This window comes from Zeus faber, assembly GCF_960531495.2.
Source record: "Zeus faber genome assembly, chromosome: 4".
Classification (NCBI taxonomy): Eukaryota; Metazoa; Chordata; class Actinopteri; order Zeiformes; family Zeidae; genus Zeus; species Zeus faber.
The window spans coordinates 23,803,879-23,826,981 of NC_137191.1; the positions used below are offsets into that span (position 1 = coordinate 23,803,879).

The window sequence follows — 23,103 nt, forward strand, 5'->3', positions numbered from 1 at the left end:
GCGATATTTATGACTCGCTGCGGCCAGCCGTTAAAACAGACATCTCTTATAATATCCATGACAGCGCCCATTGTTAAGAACGACGCAAACAGGATGGTGGCCGTACAACGAGCCCACTGTGTGTGTGTGTGTGCGTGAGTTAGTGACACCATACATATGTATGACTGTTATTTAGGTGGCATTAACTGCCCCTCACTCCCACCCCAAGTCTATGGTCTTTAGTGTGTGTGTGTGTGTGTGTGTGTGTGTGTGTGTGTGTGTGTGTGTGTGTGTGTGTGTGGGAACATGGGACTAATGGTGTGCGTGTCAGGAACAGGCTTCCCTCTCCCACTGTGATTGTCCATTAGGCTTGACTAGAAGAGAGCAGACAATGATTTCCCTGTGAGGTGCCAGTGTATTAAGAAAAGGGGAAGAGCAAGGATGCTGCTGCAGATATTTACTGCTGCACGCACACACACACACACACACACACACACACACACACACACACACACACACACACACACACACACACACACACACACAAACACAGCCACCCTGTTGAGAGTGATTAGCACTGCTGCTGTGCACAATAGACAGAGTCAATAAAGAGCCTCAGAGACGCTAGACACTAGAGCAAGGTCTCCATTGCCTTTATCCCTCTCCGTCTTTCTATCTGTCTGTCTGTCCGCACACACATTGCCGAAACACATAATAACACGCACACATCAACATAAGGAAACACACATTAACACTATTGAGTCACACACGCCCAATACTAATACATACACACAACAAAGGTATCAATACATTAAAAAGCACACATAAATCAACAGTATCAACACACACGCACACACGCTCCCCTGGCCGTTCTCCTCCTGCCCCTTCCTTCTTCCTTTTCCAATTCGTTTTTGTCCCCCTTGAGGGGATTTTTCGAACGTCCCATCAAACTTGTAAACCCTGTAAATTTCTCTCTGTCACACATTATTCTCTTCTTCGCACCTCTGTGTTTTTATTGCTTCAGCTTACTCCATTTTTTTTTTTTTTTTGTTTGTTTTTTTGTTTTTTTTTTCCCATTTAATTTGTTTTTTGAAATGGGCATACGCGCTGAGCTGACAGAGGCTGACAGAGGCTGACACGGCGGAGCATCGCAACGAACTGAAATCCATCCTGTCGCTTTAGAATCAGTGTCACTCATTTTGCAAGGTTAAAGATAGCTGTGCCTAATGTGTTGTCATGTGCTAACACACACACACTCTCATCACCTCCCACAGACAGACAGATACACACACACACACACACACACACACACACACACACACACACACACACACACACACACACACACACACACACACACACACACACACACACACACACACACACATAAGCTCATCACCTTCACATGACCTCAGGTGAGGTTGGGTGTGGGTGACTCAGAAGGGGTGCCTACCCGATATGGCTGGTGCGCTTTAGCACATGTAAATGTGTGGGGGCGCGTGCACGGCCACGCCCACATGCACGGGCCCCGCCTCCACCCTTTCACCCTTGTGACAGACACACTGCCGGGGAAATGTCTTGGGGCTCCATGCCCGACGTCTTGACAATCGTCTCTGTGTGTGAGTGACAGCGAGCGGCTCAGGGAAACAGAGAGGGCGTTATGCCGGGGAGACGTGCACACATCGGAGCACGGGCACTCACACACACGCACACACACACACACACACACACACACACACACACACACACACACACACACACACACACACACACACACACACACACACACACACACACACACACACACACACACAGACCAAAGAGGAAAGACAGTGCACTCTTTCTCCCTTTCCTGCCCATTCCTCATTCCCTCTCTCCCTGACGCAGAGACTGAATCATTTTCTCACTGTCTCCTTTGACGCAGGGAAAATAAAACATAAAACAAGTGCTCCCTGGCAGTGTGTGCATGTGAATGTGTATGTGTGTAACCACAGACTGTATAATTAATACAGTATTAATTTTCTTTGAGCTATGAAGTGTGCTTTTGGTATGCAAACAGACCGTGTGTGTGTGTGTATGTGTGTGTGTGTGTGTGTGTGTGTGTGTGTGTGTGTGTGTGTGTGTGTGATGTGTGATGTGTGGTGTGTGTGTTATGTGTGATGTGTGTGTGTGTGTGTGTGTGTGTGCGCGCGTTCACGCGCTGCTCAATACACTTGAGACAAAGTGCAGAGTCGGGCCATTGAGCGAATGGAGGGAAAGTTAATGAGAAAGCAGGGGAGATTCCTTCCCTTTACCATCGATAACCCCTGCGCTTCCTACACTTTAATAATACACCATCCACCCCCTGCAGATGGTGGATCTTTAAATGAAATGCTGAATTTTTTATTTTTATTTTGTTTATTTCCGCAATAACACACAGTTTTTTAACCCACAGTAAAAAATTACGATGAGACTGTTGTGGCATATCAAATCGTCTCTGCCCCCTTAAGTGTTATGCATATAAATGGAGGATGTACTTTAGTATGAATGGTAGATGTTTCCTTTATGCGTCATTTCTCAATTTAAGCAGGCAGTCGCCCTTAATGGTCCATTGGCATAGCAGCATTGAGCAAAGATCTCCAGTCCATCATTTATGAGAGTGGAGTTTTGATTATTTCATAACATATGCTTATGTTCAATTGAAATACGCCGTGAGAAGGATCACCTTCATTTTTCCGTATGTCTCATCAAATGTGGATTTCTTTTCCCAAGCCCTCTGAGACTGTAACAGCGATAAACGGCTATAAAAATAAACTTGTGTTCAAAATATGAAGCCGCGGCGGGTAACACATGAATCTGTACACACTTTCATGTATCCATAACCTTTCCTCGCAATCCAGATCTTAGACGTGCATGTGCTATGCACCGGAGTCCTGCTCGGGGACCGGGGGCGAGGTGGAGGGGACATCAATTATTAACTCCTTGGTTATGATGATGCTGTGGAGCACCAACACTGCTCTTAAAAAGCCACGCACGGTCATTTTCCCGTGGAAACAACGTTGTACATGAGAAGAGCCCGGCGCATTTGATATTCAATCTGGACTTTTGAGTCAATAGTTTAAAAATTCAACAGCCATTCAGCCATGAAAGCCGCGGCCTCCGGTGGCGGCGAGATCAGGTATTAAATTGTTGCTGAATTTGTTCTTGGAAGAATAAAGGGGAAGGAAAAAAGCAAAGAGGAAAAAAGGTGGGAAGCCGGCGACATTTGGGGGGTGAAAATGTCGATTCAACATGTTTACATTTATAATGTTTACATGTTTATTTTATTATTTATAATATTAAAGGAAGGCTCCCCTCGCCATTCTCCCTCGGCTGGGTTTGTTACAAAAAAAAAAAGGGGGCCGTCTTCGGCGCTAAGCAGTAAGCGAGGCGCTCACTTGCAATTTTCTGATCAAGGCCCGCTCTTCTAAAACAGCCGTGAAAGCTTTCATGTTAACACGACACCGCGACCAAAGCGCCGTTCACGCTCCGCAAAAAGGCTGGCCAGTCGGCTTTTGTGTGTGTCTCTTTGTGTGCGGTGCGTGCGTGTGTGATCTGTGTCAACACTCTGCTCTCCCATCTCTTCTCATCTTGCTGGAGCTACTTTGTTCGGACCCCCGCCTGCCCATACACACACACACGCACACACACCACAACCTCATGCATAAATGTTCTTTGATCCATACCTACGACTGGTGTGTGTGTGTGTGTGTGTGTGTGTGTGTGTGTGTGTGTGTGTGTGTGTGTGTGTGTGTGTGTTGTTGACATAGGAGGGTGATTTTTGTGCTTTCCTAGACTTAAGATGTTGTCGTCCCTCTACCAGTGACCATTTCTTCCTCCTACCAATTAGAGCTTCCATTTTCATCCCCATGGCAACGTGCTTAGGACTCTAATTGGCAATTTGATTTGCATGAATTTGATTTTACAATTTGCAGGTGCGTGTGTTATGTTTGTGTGTGTTTGTGTGCGTGCCTGCGTGAATGTGCGTCTTTGTTTTTGTAAGATTGTGCATGTATGTGAGTGTTCGTAAGGTTGTAACTTTTTCTCTCTCTCTCTCTGTTTACGAAGCAAGGTGCGGTGCGGCAGGTCTGCAATCTCGCTGTGCCCTGCAGATTTCCTCAAGCACGGCTCTACTGTAATCTACAGTAATTGCTCTATGGCATCGGAAACAGGCCAATTGGTTGGAATCATAGTTCAGTTATGTTCAGTCCAGTTTGCTCGCTTAGATGTTGCAAAACACAGATGTTGTTTGTTTTTATACGTCTGAGTACACGTAGAAGCTTGTGTGGGAGGTTTCATTGCTTTAGATTGTGATTTAGATTAAATAAAGAACTAATACGTTTCCTCATGCTGTGGGAAAGCCTTTTGGGGTTGTTTAGCATGTGTGTGTGTGTGTGTGTATGTGTCTGTGTGTGTGTGTGTGTGTGTGTGTGTGTGTGTGTGTAGAGATGATGTGTTCACTGAGTGTTAGTGTTGAGCAGGTCAAAACTATTTTAACGCTTCTATTTGAAGGCGCAGAGGGATTTTAGTCTCTAATGGTTTGGCCGCCAAGTTCTCTTATCTAGCTAGCCCTCGCTCTACCTGTGTGTGTGTGTGTGTGTGTGTGTGTGTGTGTGTGTGTGTGTGTGTGTGTAGGTGGCTTCTTTGGTTTGTTCCTGACATGCTCAGACAAGTACGGATGAGTAGTGATCGGGAAGTGTGTACACACACACACACACACACACACACACACACACACACACACACGCACTTACACACACACACTTACACACACACACTTACACACACACACACACACACACACACACACACACACACACACGCGCACGCACACACACACACACACACACTCAGACGTAGGTCAGTGGTATGGAACATTGCTGCAGGCAGAGGCCTGCCCACTCTGATTTATGTAACTATAGATAGAGCAGGTAGAATGATGTCTTTCTCTCACATACAAGTGCGCACGCAAACACACATGCAAACACACTAATACACACTCACACCCAAAATCTCAGAGCCGGCGTTCCCCCCCAGAGTAAGGCCAACTCCCAGACTCCTCTGCTGCTTCTTTTGACCCCAGACCCATATACCTCATTTCGCCGCCTTCTCCTTCTCGCCTCCCCGTGTACTCTCCCTTCATCTGTCTCTCACCCACGGGCAAAAAACCACGCAACGCATTTAGATTTTTATATTTTCGCCTCCCCCAGCCTCCCTTCCTCTCCATCCCAGTCGTCTCCCTCACGACTCACCTCTCTCTCTCTCTCTCTCTCTCTCCCCCACCCCCACTTTTCTACTAACTCAGCCATGGGTGCTGGCCAGGAATGTTTTTCTTTTTCTTTTTTTTTTCTTCCTTCTCTTCCCCCGCTCTCTTTCCCTCCTTCTCTTCCTCTATCTTGCTCCCGATCTTCCGATTTATCTCCTTTCCGCCAACAATTCTAAAACAGATGGCTACACTTAGCCTGGGGCAAAAACATTGGCTTTGGACTTGAGCGCTACCCGGACCGGTCTTTTTTGCACTCATGCAAAGATCTAAAGCGCTGATATCTGGAGAGAAGTGCGCGCTCCGATTCCCCAAAAGCGAAAACCATATCGCTCACCGTGAATATTCGCACCTGAGGCCCCGTTTCTCCCTGGCTTCCTTAGTGTTTTATCTAAAAACGCGAGCAACATTTAGACTCTTTCTTTTTTTCATAATATCAAAGTCCACAAAGGGACGGGGAGCAAGATGTTAAGATGAGGCATTTAAAATATTTAAAGGTGGAGCTGTTAAGAGTTATTATAATGAGTTGGGGGAGGCATTAAGAAACACCGTTCTGCAACAATGGATCAAATAAGACAGAGGAGAAGCCAGTTTGGGAAAGGGAGGAAGAAAAAGGGAGCGATCAATTAGAAAGAGGACGGACGAGGCCGAGAGTGAGAGACAGAGCGAGGGGATGAGTGACAGTTGTGGAGGCAGAAATGGAAAGAGGAGAGGGATGGAGGGGGATGGGGGGATGGGAAGCTATTTTTTCCCGGTGAATGACAGTGAACTAACTGGGAGAGAAGAGAAGCAGAGAAGGGGCCTGCAAGTCAAGCAAAGTCTACTAACCTAACAAGACAAAGCTAATAATGTCCGTCCGTCCAATATAATCAAATCTGCTGCCGCTGCCCCGCCGAGCTGAGACTAGCGACACCCTCTGCCAAAAACGGGAGCTTCAGTTAAATTCAGCTCAGTTTGGCCGCATTCAATTTAATTCAATTAAGGACCTGGCATCAATGAAGGACTCACAATCACGGCAAACAATGGGAAATTGGGGTGGCATTGGGAAGGCAACGGGACGGCATTCAATATTCTGTATGTCACAATATATCATAGGACCGGGTCGACTAGGGGGGTCCTTCAAGAGGTTCGAGGGGGTCCCCAGCAAAATGATTCATCGTTAAATATCATTATTTCATTCACAAGATGGTGACACCATTAGAGAATGTACAAGAAGGACCGTTTTGATACTAGTTTCACTGTTATCTCCCTGAAGTGTAGACAGGTATTGAAGTTTAGACTCATCATCATATCTAGCAATAAAACAAGTCAAAATCTTATCAAATGGGGTCTGTGGCTTAATAAGTATCCAACTGAGGGTACTTGATATAGAGAAGGGCTCAGAATCACTGTGCTAGGATATTGGAAAGTTTATTTTGTAATCATTTAACTATTACATTGAGGGATATGAAGATAGCTGACATCTAAGGTGATGAGATACCAAGAAAAGATGCTAAATGATCACACACTGATATCACCCTACCCTGATTAAATTCAGTTGAACTCAATTCAACTGAATTCAATTAAATTCAATGCGACTTAATTTGTCTCAATTCAACTCGATCCAGACCTACATACAGACCCCAATAGAGTGGCACTCTACACTGAAAGGATTTCCATTGTGAAAGAGAATAAAACCGGTCATCACGCCTACTACGCCACCCAAAAAGTGCTGTCTCGTGCTAATAAGCAAGCACTTTTGTTTGGCAATATTGGATAAAATTGCTCAACCCGCAGACAGCCATTAAAGCATTATTAATGCTTCCAGGTGGTTCAAGTTAAATTGAGAGTTGCACGATGCCGAGAGGAGAGGAGAAGAGGCTTCAGGAAGGAAATGAAAGGGAAGCGTGTCTCGGCCCCGCTGCCGCTATGTAGGTCTGCGAGAGAGCGAGAGAGAGAGAGAGAGAGAGAGAGAACAAGGTGATTTGTCAGCCTGTGTGGGTCTCAATGTGAGCGCGGGAAATGTGCGTGCGCGACGCTCCGATCCGGAGGGAGAACGGAGGAGGAAACTGATGTAACAGCCAAGAAATCCCTCCCCCCCAGCCCCCACGCCCGTCGCCCATGTGTCATCTCATCGTCGACCATAATTAGTTGCTTTAGCGCCGGAAAAGTCTACGTACGGGCCCAAGTCGGGTGAACTTAATTATCCGCTGTTATGTGTACACACTCAGGCCTGTTGCAAAGGGGCGTGTGAGGACCACACGTCTGGCCAGGATCCCTGCCTCGACACGTCTCGTGTCCTCATCGTGTGTTTGGAATCGCATTTCTGACATTCCTGCCGTTTTGCGGTGCTTGAAACAAAGGCATAAGAAGTAGTGCGCCATTGAAGACTGAAGCATTATCGGCCCGTCAGAGAGAGCCCGTCTTGCGTTATCTGGCTGGTGTAAAAAGGCTAAAAGACCCACGGACTGGGGGGAGACGGCGGGACTTTCCAATCATACATACCAATGCGGGATGACCTTGAAGTATGAAAGGGAGAGGGAAAACAAATTTCTCCCTCTCTCTCTCTCTCTCTTTGTCTCTTTGTCTCTTTGTCTTTGTCCCGTTGTGGAGAGCCAAACTGCAGAGCAGTTCTGCTCTCTCTCTCTCTCTCTCTCTCTCTCTCTCTCTCTCTCCCGTGTCATTCATCTCCGGGTCTCCTCCTAAAATGACACCGTCTTACTCTCATTTCTTCTCTCGTCTCGTTCTCTCTCTAACCTGGGCTGTTGGATCTGGTTTCACTCGGGGCTCGCAGTCTGGACGCTGCCCGGCTTTGTTTACTTCCCCCGTCCGCCTCACCTCCCGTTTACCCTCATCTGATCCCCTCCCCTCCTCAATCACCCCCCTACCCCATCTCCTAACCTCCCCACCTCTTCTCCTCTCGCCCATATGGCCAGCTGCACAGCCTGACCCAAGCGTGGCTTGGATAAAGATATCAGTATATTGGTATCACCATGACAAGGGTCGGTTACTGTGTCTGTGTGTGCGCACAGATACAGTAAGTGTGTGTGTGTGTGTGTGTGTGTCTGTGTGTGTGTGTGTGTGACACAGGGAGAGTCATAGACAGTGTGCATATTTGCTACTAGATGAGTCTATTGTTCCTTATGATCTCAATGCGTCATGCACATCGCGTCTGTCTGTGTGTGTGTGTGTGTGTGTATGTGTGTGTGTGTGTGTGTGTGTGTGTGAGAGTGTGAGTGCGTGTGTACGTGCATGCGTGTAGCCTGCCCAAAAAAAAAGTCCACGCTTGTGTTGCGAGCTGAAGCCAGTGACAGACGCTCATCATATTTAATCCTGGGGGGATTTCTTTGAAATGAAAAGCTGCTTTTCAATTTAATAATCCAGCCGACCTAATCTCTCAGATCGGCCCCTTCCATACAGTCCAATTAGATCAACAAGCCCGGCTGGACGCGTCCCGTTCCACGCAATCTCATCTCCATAGCCTCCATAGCGTCCTAGCTTTTGTCAAAACAGCGTGGCGCCCCACTTCGATGCCCGCCGTACAGCACTGACCTTCATGCCACTTTGAAGAACTGAGCATTGTGTAGAAAGGAAAAAGAAATGCTGTCAGCCATCCTCCTTCTACTGCAGTCCTGGCCTTGTTCACAAGGCATTGATTAAGGCTTGAGATGTCCTTGTGTATGTGTGCATACTGTAGGTATATTTTTGTCCTTATTCAGCCTTGGCAGTATGCTCTCACACACAGATTCACGCTCACACACACACACACACACACACACACACACACACACACACACACATGCACACGTAGGCGCTAAGTCCGCAGAAAGTGCTCGCCACAGTAAAAGAACTCTCACTAGTAAAAACGCTGAGTGGGGTCTTTTTATTCTGCTCGGAGGTCAGAGTGATACCTGGACAGCACACCGGTGCTGTTGTTGGAGGACGTTGGGTTCATAAGAAGGAGAGTGCGGGGCAGAAAACAAGCAAGGAAAGGGAAAGAAAGAGAGCAAAACAAACAGAGCCCGGCGCTGGATGCCAAAGTGTGCTCTGTTAGAGTCGTCGTAGTTAACACATTTCTGACACATGAATGGAGAAATGGGATTAGATCGAGATGGGTGGAACCATTGTTTTAATTGTCATTTTCATTTGAGAGAGAGAGAGAGAGAGAGAGAGAGAGAGAGAGAGAGAGAACAAGGTGAGGGCATTGGTCAGAAGAAGAGAGACAATCACCACTATGAATGCTGCAATCCCGTGGATTGAAGAAGAGATGGGAGGATTTGGTTGAGAGAAGACCTGATTTTCACATTCACCTTGTGCTGATGTGCGTGGATGAGGGTCAGCATGGGCCTGTAAATACGAGTGTGTTTAAAGTTTCAAACTTTCGAAGTTTGCTTTTCAAACGCACGGCAACAACAACAGCTTCTGGCACTGGAATGCTCTTCAAACTGAAATCACTCAACAGTGCATTTAAGATGGAATTTTGTCCATGTGTGTGTCCGAGGAAGTGGGGGTGGTGGGCACAGGGCACTTTGGCCACTTATTGACAGAAGTTCCATGTGAGCTCTGTGATCATTAATGTGTCCTGTGCCAGTGGGTATCCTGATGACCCATATCTCGGCACTAAACCACTCTGCCTCTCTGGCTGCCACCCAAAAAAGACCTTGTTCTCCTCTATCTGTGTATGTGGCTTCTTCTCTCGCTCTCTCTCTCCCTCTCTGGTCCACTTACCGCAGCTCACTCTCTTGTTGCCTCCTTCATGTCCCCATTTCCCCATTGAGTCACAAACACTTTCTGCAAGCCCCACCCCCATTGTCCCCTCTAAGCATCTTTCTTTCTTTATCGACACTCGTATTCTCTCTCTCTCTCTCTCTCTCTCTCTCTCTCTCACTTTCTGTTTTTGACTTTCATGATCTTTCCCTCTCCCTCATTCTCTTTCTCAGCCTCATAAATTTCCTCCAAGACTGGGTCCATAGTGCAGGTAAGTGACCCAGATGAGGTTTTCGTTGGCCCACATATGACACAGCTCCCAGTCTTATAGCACGTTACTCTTTGCAGGCAGAAGCCATGGCGGAAGCTGTACAAACAACTTGCGCCATGCCCTTGGCCTTTTTTTTTATTATTTTTTTATTTTTTGCTTATTCCTCGCCGTCCTCTTTATCTGTCATTTGACTTTCAAAGCAAACATTGCTTTCAAGAATCTCTTCGCACACCAGGGTTTTTCGATTCCTGGGGCGTGCAATACATTGCAAGTTGTAAGGTTGAAGGTTCACCAGTTTTCCTTTTACCATTAATACAAACATGTTTGTACAGTACTGATACAGGCAAAATGTTTACTGTGAATTGACATTGAAAATGGAATGAGAATAGTTTATTTTCAGGAAGAATTTGAAAAACACAGTTCATGAGAGTTTACTTTGTATTTAATCACAATCCTTTACCCTACTTAAGCCTCAAAAATAAGAATTATAACATCTCGGCCATATTGTCCAGTCCTACTGAATTCTGACTGTTTGTGCAATTTACCAGTGAAGGTCTGTTCATAATGATATTGGATAGCGGTAATTTAAATTATTATTTCTTTTAGTTTTGTCGCCAGAAATTCGGGTAGGTTAAAGCAATTAGAAGTAATTAAATAAAAAAGATTACAAATCCTCATACTCAACACCCATAGCTCCCTCTTAACCTCCCTCTCTCTGCCTCTTCATTTCGAATGATCTCTTTTTTAATCTTTCCTATCGATGGCTCTGATTAAAGTCCATTGTTCGCTAAATGACCTGAATGATAAGCAATTTATGTTCAGCGCCGTTAATTCATCAGGCTGCCCCTCGCTTCTCTAATTCGTTTTTTGGTGTGGGGTGTGTGTGTGTGTGTGTGTGTGTGTGTGTGTGTGTGTTGGGGGGGTTCTCCTTGCGTTCTTTTGGGGGCGCCCATGTTGGGTTTTGATGATGTGCTGATTAGTTTTTGGAGTTTTCTCTGACCCAATAAAGTAGCTTTGAAATTCAAAATCGCTTCTCCCCATCTCAGATTCTCCTTAACCCCCCTATCCACACACACACGCAAGCACACACACTTAAACACCACCCCATTTTCTACTTATATTTTCTATAATATTTTTCACAACTCTCTTGCTGATTTGATTCCATAGTCTACTTTCCTCTCAACATGCTACTTTGAGCATGTACTCTGCCGCCCTTACAGCCTCTCCATACACATGCATAAGAAGACACAAAACAACTGAAAATATATATATATAAAAACCGTCCCTCAAGCTTACTGAGCAACCAACAACTCACAAGCCCACTCATGTCACAGAACTCTTGGGGAGTTAACAAATCCTGACACGTGCGGAACCGCAACAACCGCGTAGGCACCGAGATACACACCTACACTCAGATAGACTCCGGAAGAACACTTAGGTACACACACCACATCTACGTATGAAACCTTTGCTTGTTGAATGTTATGGCGGCAGGATCACACACTGAGCTTGAGTTAATTACCCCTTGTGATCAATAATTCAGTGGGCTGTCAGTTTGCTCAGAGTTCACGAGTGTGTGTTAGTGTGCATCCGCATGTTCCGCGTGCGGATAAGCATGAACACCAAACTCCCCCTGTAAGCATTTTCTTTCCCTGGGAACGGCAGATTAAGAGGATTGGCTCCGTAATGGATTAACCTCTTGGGTGTGTGTGTGTCTGTGTGTGTGTCTGTGTGTGTGTGTGTGTGTGTGTGTGTGTGTGTGTGTGTGCGTGTGTGTGTGTGTGTGTGTGCATGTGTGTGTTTTCTGAGCAGGATCAGAGAGCCTATGTATGAATTGATTAGCCTAAGAAGTTCCTCTCCTTCCTCTTTAATGACCACATCAGCACTTTTTCAGTGGAGCCGGGATAAATGTAGAGCTGTCTGTCAAACATGCGGGACACCGCCCCTTTTAATAAGGGTGAGCTGTCACTCAAACGTCACCCATGAGGTGCTCCCCGTGGACTTGGGAGACGCCGCTGTGCACAGTGACACAAAGTGCCAGTGTATATTTTTTCGTTTTATTTCCACGTGAATTTGTCTGTGTATCAGTGTGAAGCTGCAGTGGGCCCCCAAGGGGAAGTGCATGCCCGCACCCGTGGATCCACTGTCACTTTCCTACTGTCTTGTGGGTAAGTCTGTGGCTAAGACAAGCACTAAGGAAGCACACTCGAAAGAAAATATGATTTGAGGTATTTTTTTCCAAAGTACGGGATTTTCAGCAGCCTCCTGCAGCTGTGGACCTGTCTGCCCAGTCATCTAATCTCCCGCTGGCTGAGAGTAATAACTGGTCGCAACGCCAGGTGATAAGGTCGTTTTGTTTGATGCCTTGAATGCCAGGAATAAAGTACATAGATATTTCCCCTACAAACCGGAGGGGGGTGATAGCAGATCATGGTGTTTATCAACCTAAATCCAGTATCAAGCAGCTCCTTAGCTTGTGCACGGAACGTGATCTCACGATCACACGCTCTGCCAACAAGAGGACAAGGTACAAAAAGTCTTAGTTGAATCCTATACGCAAGCAGTGGCAGCTTGTTGACGACATTCTCAGGAGTGAAGACTTGAAAGCTATAGCAGAGAAATGATACCTGGGTAAGAGTGAGTTTTTTGAGCGTTGTTGATATGATCTTTGTTGTACGCCAACTGCCGAAAACATGTTGTGTGCAGCGACCTGGCATTTCTGGACTTGTCTAAGGCCTTTGGTACCATGAGCAGAGAATTTTTTTCCTGGAGCAATTTGGCTATTTTGCACCACATTTCTTACCATCCTAGGATAAGGTCGTTGTGGAATGATGTCCCTGGTGGTGGTGGGAAGGCGGCACTCTGAACAATTGACTGTGCAAAGTGAAGTCAGTCAGGGCTATGTGATGACTCAGGTGCTTGTCAATATCTTCCTAGTCTGTGTCACTACACTGTCACGCAAGCAGATAAAGAAGCATACAGTACGATGGCCCTGAGAGCTCAGTGCACGAGAACTTAAAAAAAAACCACATGCAAATAGTCACTTGTCGAATAGTGGTCCACTGATAAATCGGTCGGCCAATTATTTGGGCAAATATTTGCATATTTTATAATCGAAATTGGCCGATGCCTGCGCTCACGAGGTTGATAAACAAAACATTTCTGTGGACGAGTGTCATCAACATATAGATTTTCTATATTTTGAATATTTGAAACGGTTTCTATACTAATTTTCCGCACTATCGATATACTGGTAGCAGCTACTTTTCTCGCTCTCTCTTTTTTCCCACAGAGAGTCACACACACACACACACACACACACCGCTGCAGTGCCCACATAGCCCCCTCTCCACTCACTCACTTGGTGTCTTCACTGGTCTCATTCATTTGTTATGGTGTTAGTGGTGTTAAACCTAACTCAGAGAACTGGAGGTTTTTTTTCCTCCGCCAGAGAGTACTGCACCATGCATACCTTCCACTGGCGATTTTCCTGTGTATTTATTAGATCTATTTATTTTTGTGTGTTTCCTAACTTGTATGAAACAAAATGTTTAAACACGACACGGTTCTTTTCAGTTTCGGTTCAATAAGGGAACGGAACGGCAGGAGGACGCACAGCAGAGCGCAGATCACGGGCACCCTGATGCATGCCATTGCCATTGCAGAAATCTGCTACCTCGATGTCCATTCACGCTTAAAAGACGAAAAAAACGGCACATAAAATGGGCACCATGGACAACTAGGGCAGGTGCACGTCACACAGCTCCCTGTTGCTATGGGACTTAATTTAGTAAAAACTGGATGTTTTGTGTTTATACTTTACTTGCAAATAATAAATCATGCACTTCTGTTACGGGGAGAATCTATTTCCCGATCAGACTTGATATGACAGTGTTTATTATTATTTGTTTATTTTATCATTTATATTTATTTTTCATTCATTTATTTTTTTTACAAATATAAAATTTTAATTACCTGTGGACATTTATTTAGGTTATACATTTTCTATTTAAAATAAGTGCACTGCAGAGACAATGAAGACAATAACATCAATGTAAAATAAATGTTCATTTAAGTTCAGCAATGTTGTGTCTCATTTGTTATTATTATTAAATTGTTCTATTTTATCAGATGCAAAAAAAACCCAACAACGTGATATCGGCATTATATATTGGCCATTGGCTGCCCCGCTCTCTAATTGGCATCGGCATCGGCCATTGAAAAACCCGTTCGACCACTAGTGGTGAGCGAACTGCATACCAAAACGCTTTGCAGATTAGAAAAACACAGCCGCATTAACAGAAAATACAAACGCAAAAGCCACAACATTACGGAATTGAGCCACAATGCATGCATTTATTATGCAATTGATCTGCAATAGAATATATTAAACAAAATATTTTCGTATCCGTAATTATATTTAAGAATTTATACAAGTTATAACCTGGAGCAACCCCTATCACCAGACCAACAAGACTGCGCCACGTAAGACCACCATGTCCAAATCCTCCATCTGCTTCCTCCACGCAACAAATAAATAGAAATAACAACTTTTATATTATTCCACGGTTTTCATTAAAGCCATTTAAGTGCAATGTTCCATTGAAAACGGCATCTACCTGGTTCATGATCATTGTTGTGTCATTCGCAAACGATTCAAATCTTGGGTGAACAAACAGAACTGAATCACTTCCTGAAACGATCTGTTCACCAGTCAGTTCAGTTCAGCTCTCAGTTGCGGGCGAACGTGAATCTGAATCACGTTCGCTCGCACTCATTCAGTGACGTGCACACGAATCAGTGATTCAATGAAACAGCAATTCATTCGCAAGGATAAGTGAGTGAATCCCCCCTTTTCACCCAAAATATTTAAATTATTCGCAAACAACACAACACTATCATGGAGCCGGTAGATGCCATTTTCTCTGTCAATGCGCTTGTGTTTTTCGAATTTGCAAAGCGTTTTGGAATGCAATTTGTTCGACACATCTGGATTTGCAGCAAATTTTCTAAATGCTGTGCATGTGTTAATTTGCCTTTTTTTTGTCTATTTGCATGTTTCTTCTTAAGTTGCAGTGTCTCAGCTCTCAGTGCCACCCTAGAAGCAGGCAGGAGTCACCACAACATCTTGAGCATCAGGCTCCAGGCCACCACAAAGCTTACGTGAGAGCAGATTGTGGAGTTTAAGTATGATGATGGTTGTACCGTGGAAGTATACACTCCAAATGGTCTACAGATCATAACCCTTATAGGAGCTGTATAGTATACAGACAAATCATGGGTCTGACCAGATAATCTGTCAGAGAATTGCCAATACCTCACCTCATTTTCAATACATGTCCTAGTAAAGTCTCAAGTATTTTGTCATGTGTTCAAGTCAACCTCCAAGTCCAAAAAACATCACTTCAAGAAATGGCTATGTTTGCAAATAAAAAAACAACAAATAAACTCATCTATAATACATTCACAAATAGTCAATATTAATGGCTTTAAATTCCATTGCCTATTTACCAGAACATGGTTAAGCATATGTTGGCTAACATAACCTTTACTTTACTTTTGTTTGTCATTTTTACATTGGTGGTAGTTTGAAAACACTTGATGTAGAGGACTTTTGTGTTGCCATGGTTTTAATTGAGATGTAAAACCTAGATGCTGGGACTCTAATATAGTGGAAACTTAGAGTGATCATGTCCATCCGGGTCATCCGGATGATCACTATATGCGGATGATTACTATAACCAATTTTTTTTATTTTTCTTAATTTCTCATGCAGATTACTATCAAATGGTATTAATAGCTCTGCGGAGCCTGACGCGGTACACACAAGGCGTTTTTGTTGCGTTTAATTAGGAAACGGAGGAAAATTAATACATCTAAAATAAAAACTGTTTTTTTTCTTTTTCTTTTGAGAAATAGCAGAATGGCTATTGCTCCCTCTCCATTATACATTTACGCTTCTGCTCTACCCCTGCCTATTTAATGAATTATCAGTCAAAAATACATTTTTAACTTGAAACAATTGTCGGACAGGATTTAAAGTGTGGACAGGTGTGTAAATTGTAAAAATGGAAGGAAATCCTTTGGGGGGCTGCGCCGGTGCTATGCAAAATCCTGATGGGGCTATAGCAACGGCTAGCTCCGGCAAAGCGCCGCGACTGCAGACGGGTTACCACGAGGCAAAGTATCATTGGAGTAAAGTAAAAAAAAAAAAAAATGTATATATATATAGAATTATCATAGTTTGAAAAAAAAAAATCCATATCTTGTAATTTATGAAAACTCCCAAAAGGAACACTGTCAGCGGACTACTTCATTACTATAAGCAAATTAATTAAACAGCATTTGTATCTGTCTGAAACTTTTTGGTCCTTACAAGCGGTTGATCACTGTGACTGTGATCATTATAAGCGATTTCCACTATATTTGAATTAGTTAATAGTTAATAGTTAATTACACTGTCACTAGCGCCAGTGTTTTACCAACCAAATGAGGTATGAGGATGTCGTTGACTATGAATTCTGATTTTATAGTTGTACATTCTTTATAATGAAGAATGCAGCTCTCTGAGCGTGTTGTGATTTGACATTGCCAGAGGGCAGGGGCATGGAGTGAATAGAAATTCAAATAAGAGCATAAAAACACTTTTTTTTACAGATATCACAGAAACACCGTTTTAACGACTCTAATGGTTCAGTAGTTACTTTTGTCAAGTTTGAGTCAAATCTAAAGTAACATAGGGATGAGTTGCAAGTCAAGTCTGGAGTCAGAGTGTCTCTGAGTACCTATCTCTGCTTTTGAACACTTCAGAAGCATCGTTTCCACCTTGGATGATGGCAAGCATCAGCATCTTTTGCTCACCTGAGAAAGAGGCTATTTGTATATGTCTGCCTCTACACATTACTGAATGGATGATAAGAGCTGAACCACATACAGCTGCTCCATCAGAAACCTGGAGGCCTTTCATATAAGGTGTCTTTAGCATCACCTGGGATGACTGTGCCGCGCACTGAAATCCTGAGAAAGTGTTGAGCCTATCCTGTACCACCACCAACTCTGGTGGATTGGACATCTGAGAAATATGAGAAAATAAACATTTTCAAGGACCATATCAATCCCAGAATAAGTATCATGCATTGCACCACCTAGAGATCTTACTGTGAAAAAAGGCTCACAGACTCAAGACAAACACATTAAATTAAGAAAAAAAGGACAAAGGATTAATAAGAACGCTGCCTTACTTCAACTGGCACAGCCTTCAAATGTTCTGTCTGTAACAAAGCTGCACTGCCAGGGTTTGAGGATACAGCCGTACCATAACCCATAAATAAAGGAGAAGATTGTTATAATTAAAACATGATGGACAACAACAAGCAGGGTCTGTGTTTTTGTGTGTTTCAGTTCAATTTCAGTTTTATTGGTCATATGTAGGTAAACATAGGGTCAACAATACTATGAAATGTGCTGGACAAGAGTCAGGTCAAAATGTTCAACAGTAATATAAAAAATTATCGTAAGAATAGTGAGAAACATAAGGAATAAAATAAAAGAAATCAGATATAAATAGAATATAAGAGCAGTATACAGTACATATGTAAAGTGAGATCTATGTACATAAAAGTGACAATCCTGGTTGAAGCAGCAGTCTATGGAATAGTGCAAATTTTTTCATCACAGTGCAGACAAGCAGGTGAACAGATGCAATGAGGGGTACCTAATTTTATGAGCTCAGACGCCTGATGGCCTGGTTGTAAAAACTGTTTTTAAGTGTGGTGGTGCGTGCAGCCATGCTCCTGTATCGTCTACCAGACGGTAGCAAAGGAGAACAGTCTGCGTGCTGGGTGGCTGTGGTCTTTGATGATACTGTGTGCCTTCCGCAGGCACTGCAGGTGGAAGATGTCCTGAATGCCAGGGAGTCTGTTGCCAGTGCCATGTGCTGTGCCACCTTCACTACTTTCTGTGATTTGCGACTGTGGCAGAACAGTTTCCTTACCAGACGGTGATGCAGCAGGTCAACAAGCTCTCGATGGTGCATTTGTAGAAATTTGTGAGGATGTTGGCGTTCATACCAGACTTTCTCAATCTCCTCGGGAAATAGAGCCGCTGGCGAGCTTTCTTGACACAGTGTCTCTGTGTAGGGTCCAGGAGAGGTCCTCAGTGATGTAAACTCTGAGGAACTTGAAGCTGCTGACCCTTTCAACCACGGCATCACCAATGAGGATGTGTTCTTCCCTGCCGTCTCTTGTAGTCCACAATCATCCCTTTTGTGTGTTGTTTGTTGACATTGGGAGAGAGAGCTTGTTGTCCTGGCACCAGCTAGTTAGTGCCTTCACCTCCACTCTGTAGGACGTCTCATCGTTGTCTGTGATGAGACTCAGGACGGCCGTGTCATCAGCAAACTTAATGATGACATTTCAGCTGTGCTGGGCAACACAGTTGTGAGTGAACAGGGCGTACAAGAGGGGGCTGAGCACACAGCCCTGCGATGCGCCTGTGTTGAGGGTCAGCGATGAGGAGGTGTGCTGCCGATTCTCACCACCAGGAGCCTGTTGTGAGGTAGTTGAACATCCAGCTGCAGATGGAGTTGTCAAGTCCAAGAATCATGAGTTTAGTGACAAGTTTTGAGGGAATGATAGTATTGAATGTCGAGCTATAATCAATGAAAAGCCTTAGTCATCCAAGGTGATGGCATCATCGGTGGCCCTGTTTGGTCTGTATGCAAAATGGAGAGGGTCCAAGGTGTCAGGAAAGGAGGAGCAAATGTGGGTTTTGACTCACCGCTCCTAGCACAGAGAGAAGAGTCCCCTGAGTTGAAAGCAGTGGTCCGCGCTCTGAGTTAAGCGCAGATTTCCCGGCTGACCCAGGGTTTCTGGTTGGGGGAAATGCAGACGGTGGCATTTGGAACAGCATCATTAATTTCTAATAATTATATAATAATTTCTTTCTAATATAGCCTGTGACAGAGTCTGTGTATTCATTGATGTTGCCCTCAGCTGCGTCCTCAAAAATCTGCCAGTCAGTTGTCTCAAAGCAGTCCTGTAAGACCCCTTCAGCCTCTTTGTTACCATTTGTAAATGTCCCTGGAAACCAATTTTTCTTCTTTCATTTCCTGCCTGTATGCGGGGAGAAGTACGATTGAGCAGTGGTCTGCTTTTCCCAAAGAAGGGTGGGGAAGGGGTTTGTAGCTCTCTGACTCGCGTGAAATGGTGATCTAGAGTCTGCTCACCTCTGGTGGGAAAAGTGATGTGTTGATAGTATTTTGGGAGAACCTTCTTCATGTTAGCTCTGTTAAAGTCACCCAAACAGTGGACGCAGCCTCTGGGTGTGAGTTCTCCAGTCCATTTACAATTGCCTACAGCTCGTCCAGGGCTCAGGATTTATCAGCCTGTGGTGGGGTGTAAACAGCTGTAAGGAGGACTGAGCTGAACTCTCGGGGAGGTAAAAGGGTTAACTTTGATGGGCAGAAGCGCCACAACCAGGGACCAGTGTGTTTTTAACACACATCCATGGCCCAGAAAGATTTAATCATAAAGCACACACCCTCTCCCCTTGACTTGCCTGAGCCCTTCGTTGATAGATGAGTCTTGCTGATAGATGGAGAAACCCTCCAGCGTCACGACACAGTCGGGACACTGCGCTCCAGGACGTCTAGCTTAACGCCAGAACGCAGCAGATCCTCATGCCCTGGTGATGTTTAATCCTTGCAGCTCCTCGTTTGTTGACCAAGGACTGAACTTTAGCTAGCAGAAGGCTGGCCAGAGGGGGATTGTTGTTTCTCTGTCGGGTTCTCTGTCATGGTCTGCGATGTAAAAAGTCGGCTTAAAGTCCGAACTGGCTGACAATCGTAACTCCAAAAGTGTTTGCCGATCGTACTGAATGAGTGAAAGTACTGTATGTGCAAAAAGAGCCAGTAATACAAAGTAAAACACATACGTTTGCTGAGTTGACACGGAGCGCTCATCAGTGTGGCCATCTCACGGCGCCATTGGGCCGTTGTTTATATCTGTGTGTATGTTTCAGACTATGCATACTCATGTGTTTGGTTGTGTGTGTACCTATTTGTGTGCCTCCATGTGTTTGTATGAGTGGGCAGATGTCCGGGACAGTATTGATGTGTTCAGTATTCATCTATCAGCAGGACTCCAGCTTTTAACTGTAGTTAACTGCGCAAACAACAAAGCCTTTGTGGTCATTAGGCAGTTATAGGCTGAGCATTTGATCTTGTTTATGACTCAAATACATATGCCGAATATGGAACGGTGGGGAAGATGAACGATTGGAAAGAAAAGTTAAATGATCAATAACCCAGCTGGGGGTAACTATCCCCTCTGCTCCCACTTGCCTCCACATTCACACCCTGATAGGAGCCCTGCACCATCGTGAGTTTAGACACACAAACCTCACTGCACTTTCATGCCTCTTCCTAGATTTGTACATTTTAAATAGAGGGCTGACGGCCCCGTGGTAGATCTTGTCAAATAGCGGGTGGGGGTTTGGTGGGGGTGGGGTGGGGGCTGTGTTTGACACAGAGCACATACTCTCTGACAGCGGGGTCCCGTCACACCGCTCTTAAGCTTCGGAATCTCGAAGTGCTGTCGCGCCCACACACACACACACACACACACACACACACACACACACACACACACACACACACACACACACACACACACACACACACACACACACACACACACACACACACACACACAATCTGACAGCTATTTAAGGGTAGATAAAGCGCTGTTTAGACATCAGCCACGGTGTGTGCTGCACAGCATGTCAGCAGAAATGCAAATAATAAATGATAAATCTTGAAGGAGGAGACCGACACACACCAGGAACTAAAATGCAGATGGAAGGAGCAAGAGAGAGATAAAGAGAAAGAGAAAGAGGGCACAAGAGTCGAGTGGGATTTGTAATTGAGACTTGTTAAAAGAGGCAGCAAAGGAAAAAAAAAGGCAGAGTGTAAAATGGAAAAAATACGAGCAGAGCCGTAATCTGTTCTCCTACCTGTTTATTATACTTGTTCCCAGTTTGGCAGCCGTACTCTGAGCACTGGTCCGATCCCAGGGACATGGCGTCTGCATTGCCGCTGCCCCCACTGCTGCTGCTGCTGGAGCCTGCACTCCCCACACAGCCCCCGCTTCCCACAAAGGTGTTGGACGGGGGCAGTTCCTGAACCGCCTGGTGCTTCTTTCCCTCAGCCGGAGGGGAGTGGGGCTGGAGGTGCACTGCTGGCAGGGGGGAGCTGGATTTGTAGTGCCGGGCCAGATCTGGGCTGGACTGGTGTCTCCTGCCGCCGCTCATCCGCGGGCTGCCTGGGTCGCCGTCCATCACGCAGTAGCGCGACGCCAGACGCTCGCTGGCACTGCTCACGTCCTCCTCCTCGTCGTCGTTGCCGTGGCGGCGCAGCCCGTTCACCGTAACGATACCGCTGTAGAGCGACGGGTCTGACTTCCCTCCTCCTGCAGCGGCGCTGCTGCCGCTTCCGCCGCGCTTGTCCCTGCGAGGCTTTCGTCCTCGGTCAGACCCCCCACCGCAGCCGGCCTGTGGCTGAGCCCCCTGAGGGCTGAAAAAGTCTTCCTCTGGTTCCTTCTTTCCAGCCTCATAGCCGTTCTTCCCCTGAGCACCACATTGACGCGCCGTGACCACCAGTAGGATAACCAGGATGACAGCCGCAGCTCCCGCCAGCACACCTATTGCCACACTAAGGCGCTGTTTCCCTAATGCTCGTTCACTGTCCGGGTCCCCCGCGATGTCCAGCGACAATGGTGCCATAAGACTGCGAGCCACCTGGGATGAGGGAAACGGAGGAAGAGGAGAGAGGACGAAGTGAGAACAGAATACAGAGGATATACTGAATGTGTGCAAAAGTGAACATCTGCATAATGATAATGTTGAAAAACTTGAGAAGAGGAAAGCCAATTAGTGGTGTGGAAATTGCTGAAAAAAAGAAAAAGAAAATAACGCAAAAGATGAAACATACAGCCAGAGACAGTCAAGAGAGAGACATCTGAGGAAATAGTAAATAAATAAACGTGCGGCATACTGTACAAAGGAAAAACTGTCTGCATCCTCTGTAAATAAACCTAGCCATTGTCTCATCAATGAACAAATTCCTATTGTAAATGATAGCACAGGTGTGGGTTTATTGAAGGATTTGCAATCACTGTTTCACAGTCAAATTACAAGTGCTATATGCATGACATAGCTCTGATGATGCAGAATGACTGCAAAGCTCACGCTAATGGCCTGCATTTGTTCTTCTCCGTGACATTGCCTTGACATAATTTTTTCATGGCGAGGTTTGAAAAAGCAACTGACTGACCTATGTTTATATTATTTTCAATGTGTTCGGGACAAGGACAGCGGACAAAGTTGCACCACACCGATAAAATAATAATTAGGTTGTGCACTATTACTAGCTGTGAAGCCCACTTAGCAATAGACAATGAGGCTATAATGTGAAGGCTTTGGGAAGCCTGCTGGATGATGGATATGCAATACATCCATCCATACATCCATACATATGCATACATACAATACATGTCATACATCCGACTATAGCTAATCAATACGTAGCAGCTATGTTGGGAGAATCCTTATGTGTAAAAATCCACACACAAACCTTCTCTCTCAGTCGCACACACATCATCTTGGTATCTTTCTCACACTGGGCCACAGCGTGTGGTGTTTGTAAGTTAATGGTTCCTTCTTTGGGCAGGACACCTAATCTCAGAGCCTTTAAAACATGTCTTTCAGCCTCTCAGGGCCGAGAACCTTATGGTTATATAATTCAACTAATGAATGATAAGCAAGAGAAGACTCAGGGAGGCAAAGAGAAAGGCTAAAGAAGTGAGTGAGAGAGACAGAAAAAGAGGAG

General features: G+C 45.1%; 1 protein-coding gene across 1 annotated transcript in view; it reads right to left on the minus strand.

Annotated features, from left to right (window-relative positions):
• Nucleotides 1-23,103, minus strand: part of pcdh7a (protocadherin 7a) — a gene marked incomplete at its 5' end in the record, with an annotated part of 43,614 nt that overhangs the window by 11,362 nt on the left and 9,149 nt on the right. Inside the window, one exon of the mRNA XM_079999251.1 lies at nt 21,231-22,013. Within this exon, the coding sequence (XP_079855377.1) occupies nt 21,231-22,013 (783 nt within the window). The remainder of the gene's footprint in view (nt 1-21,230; nt 22,014-23,103) is intronic.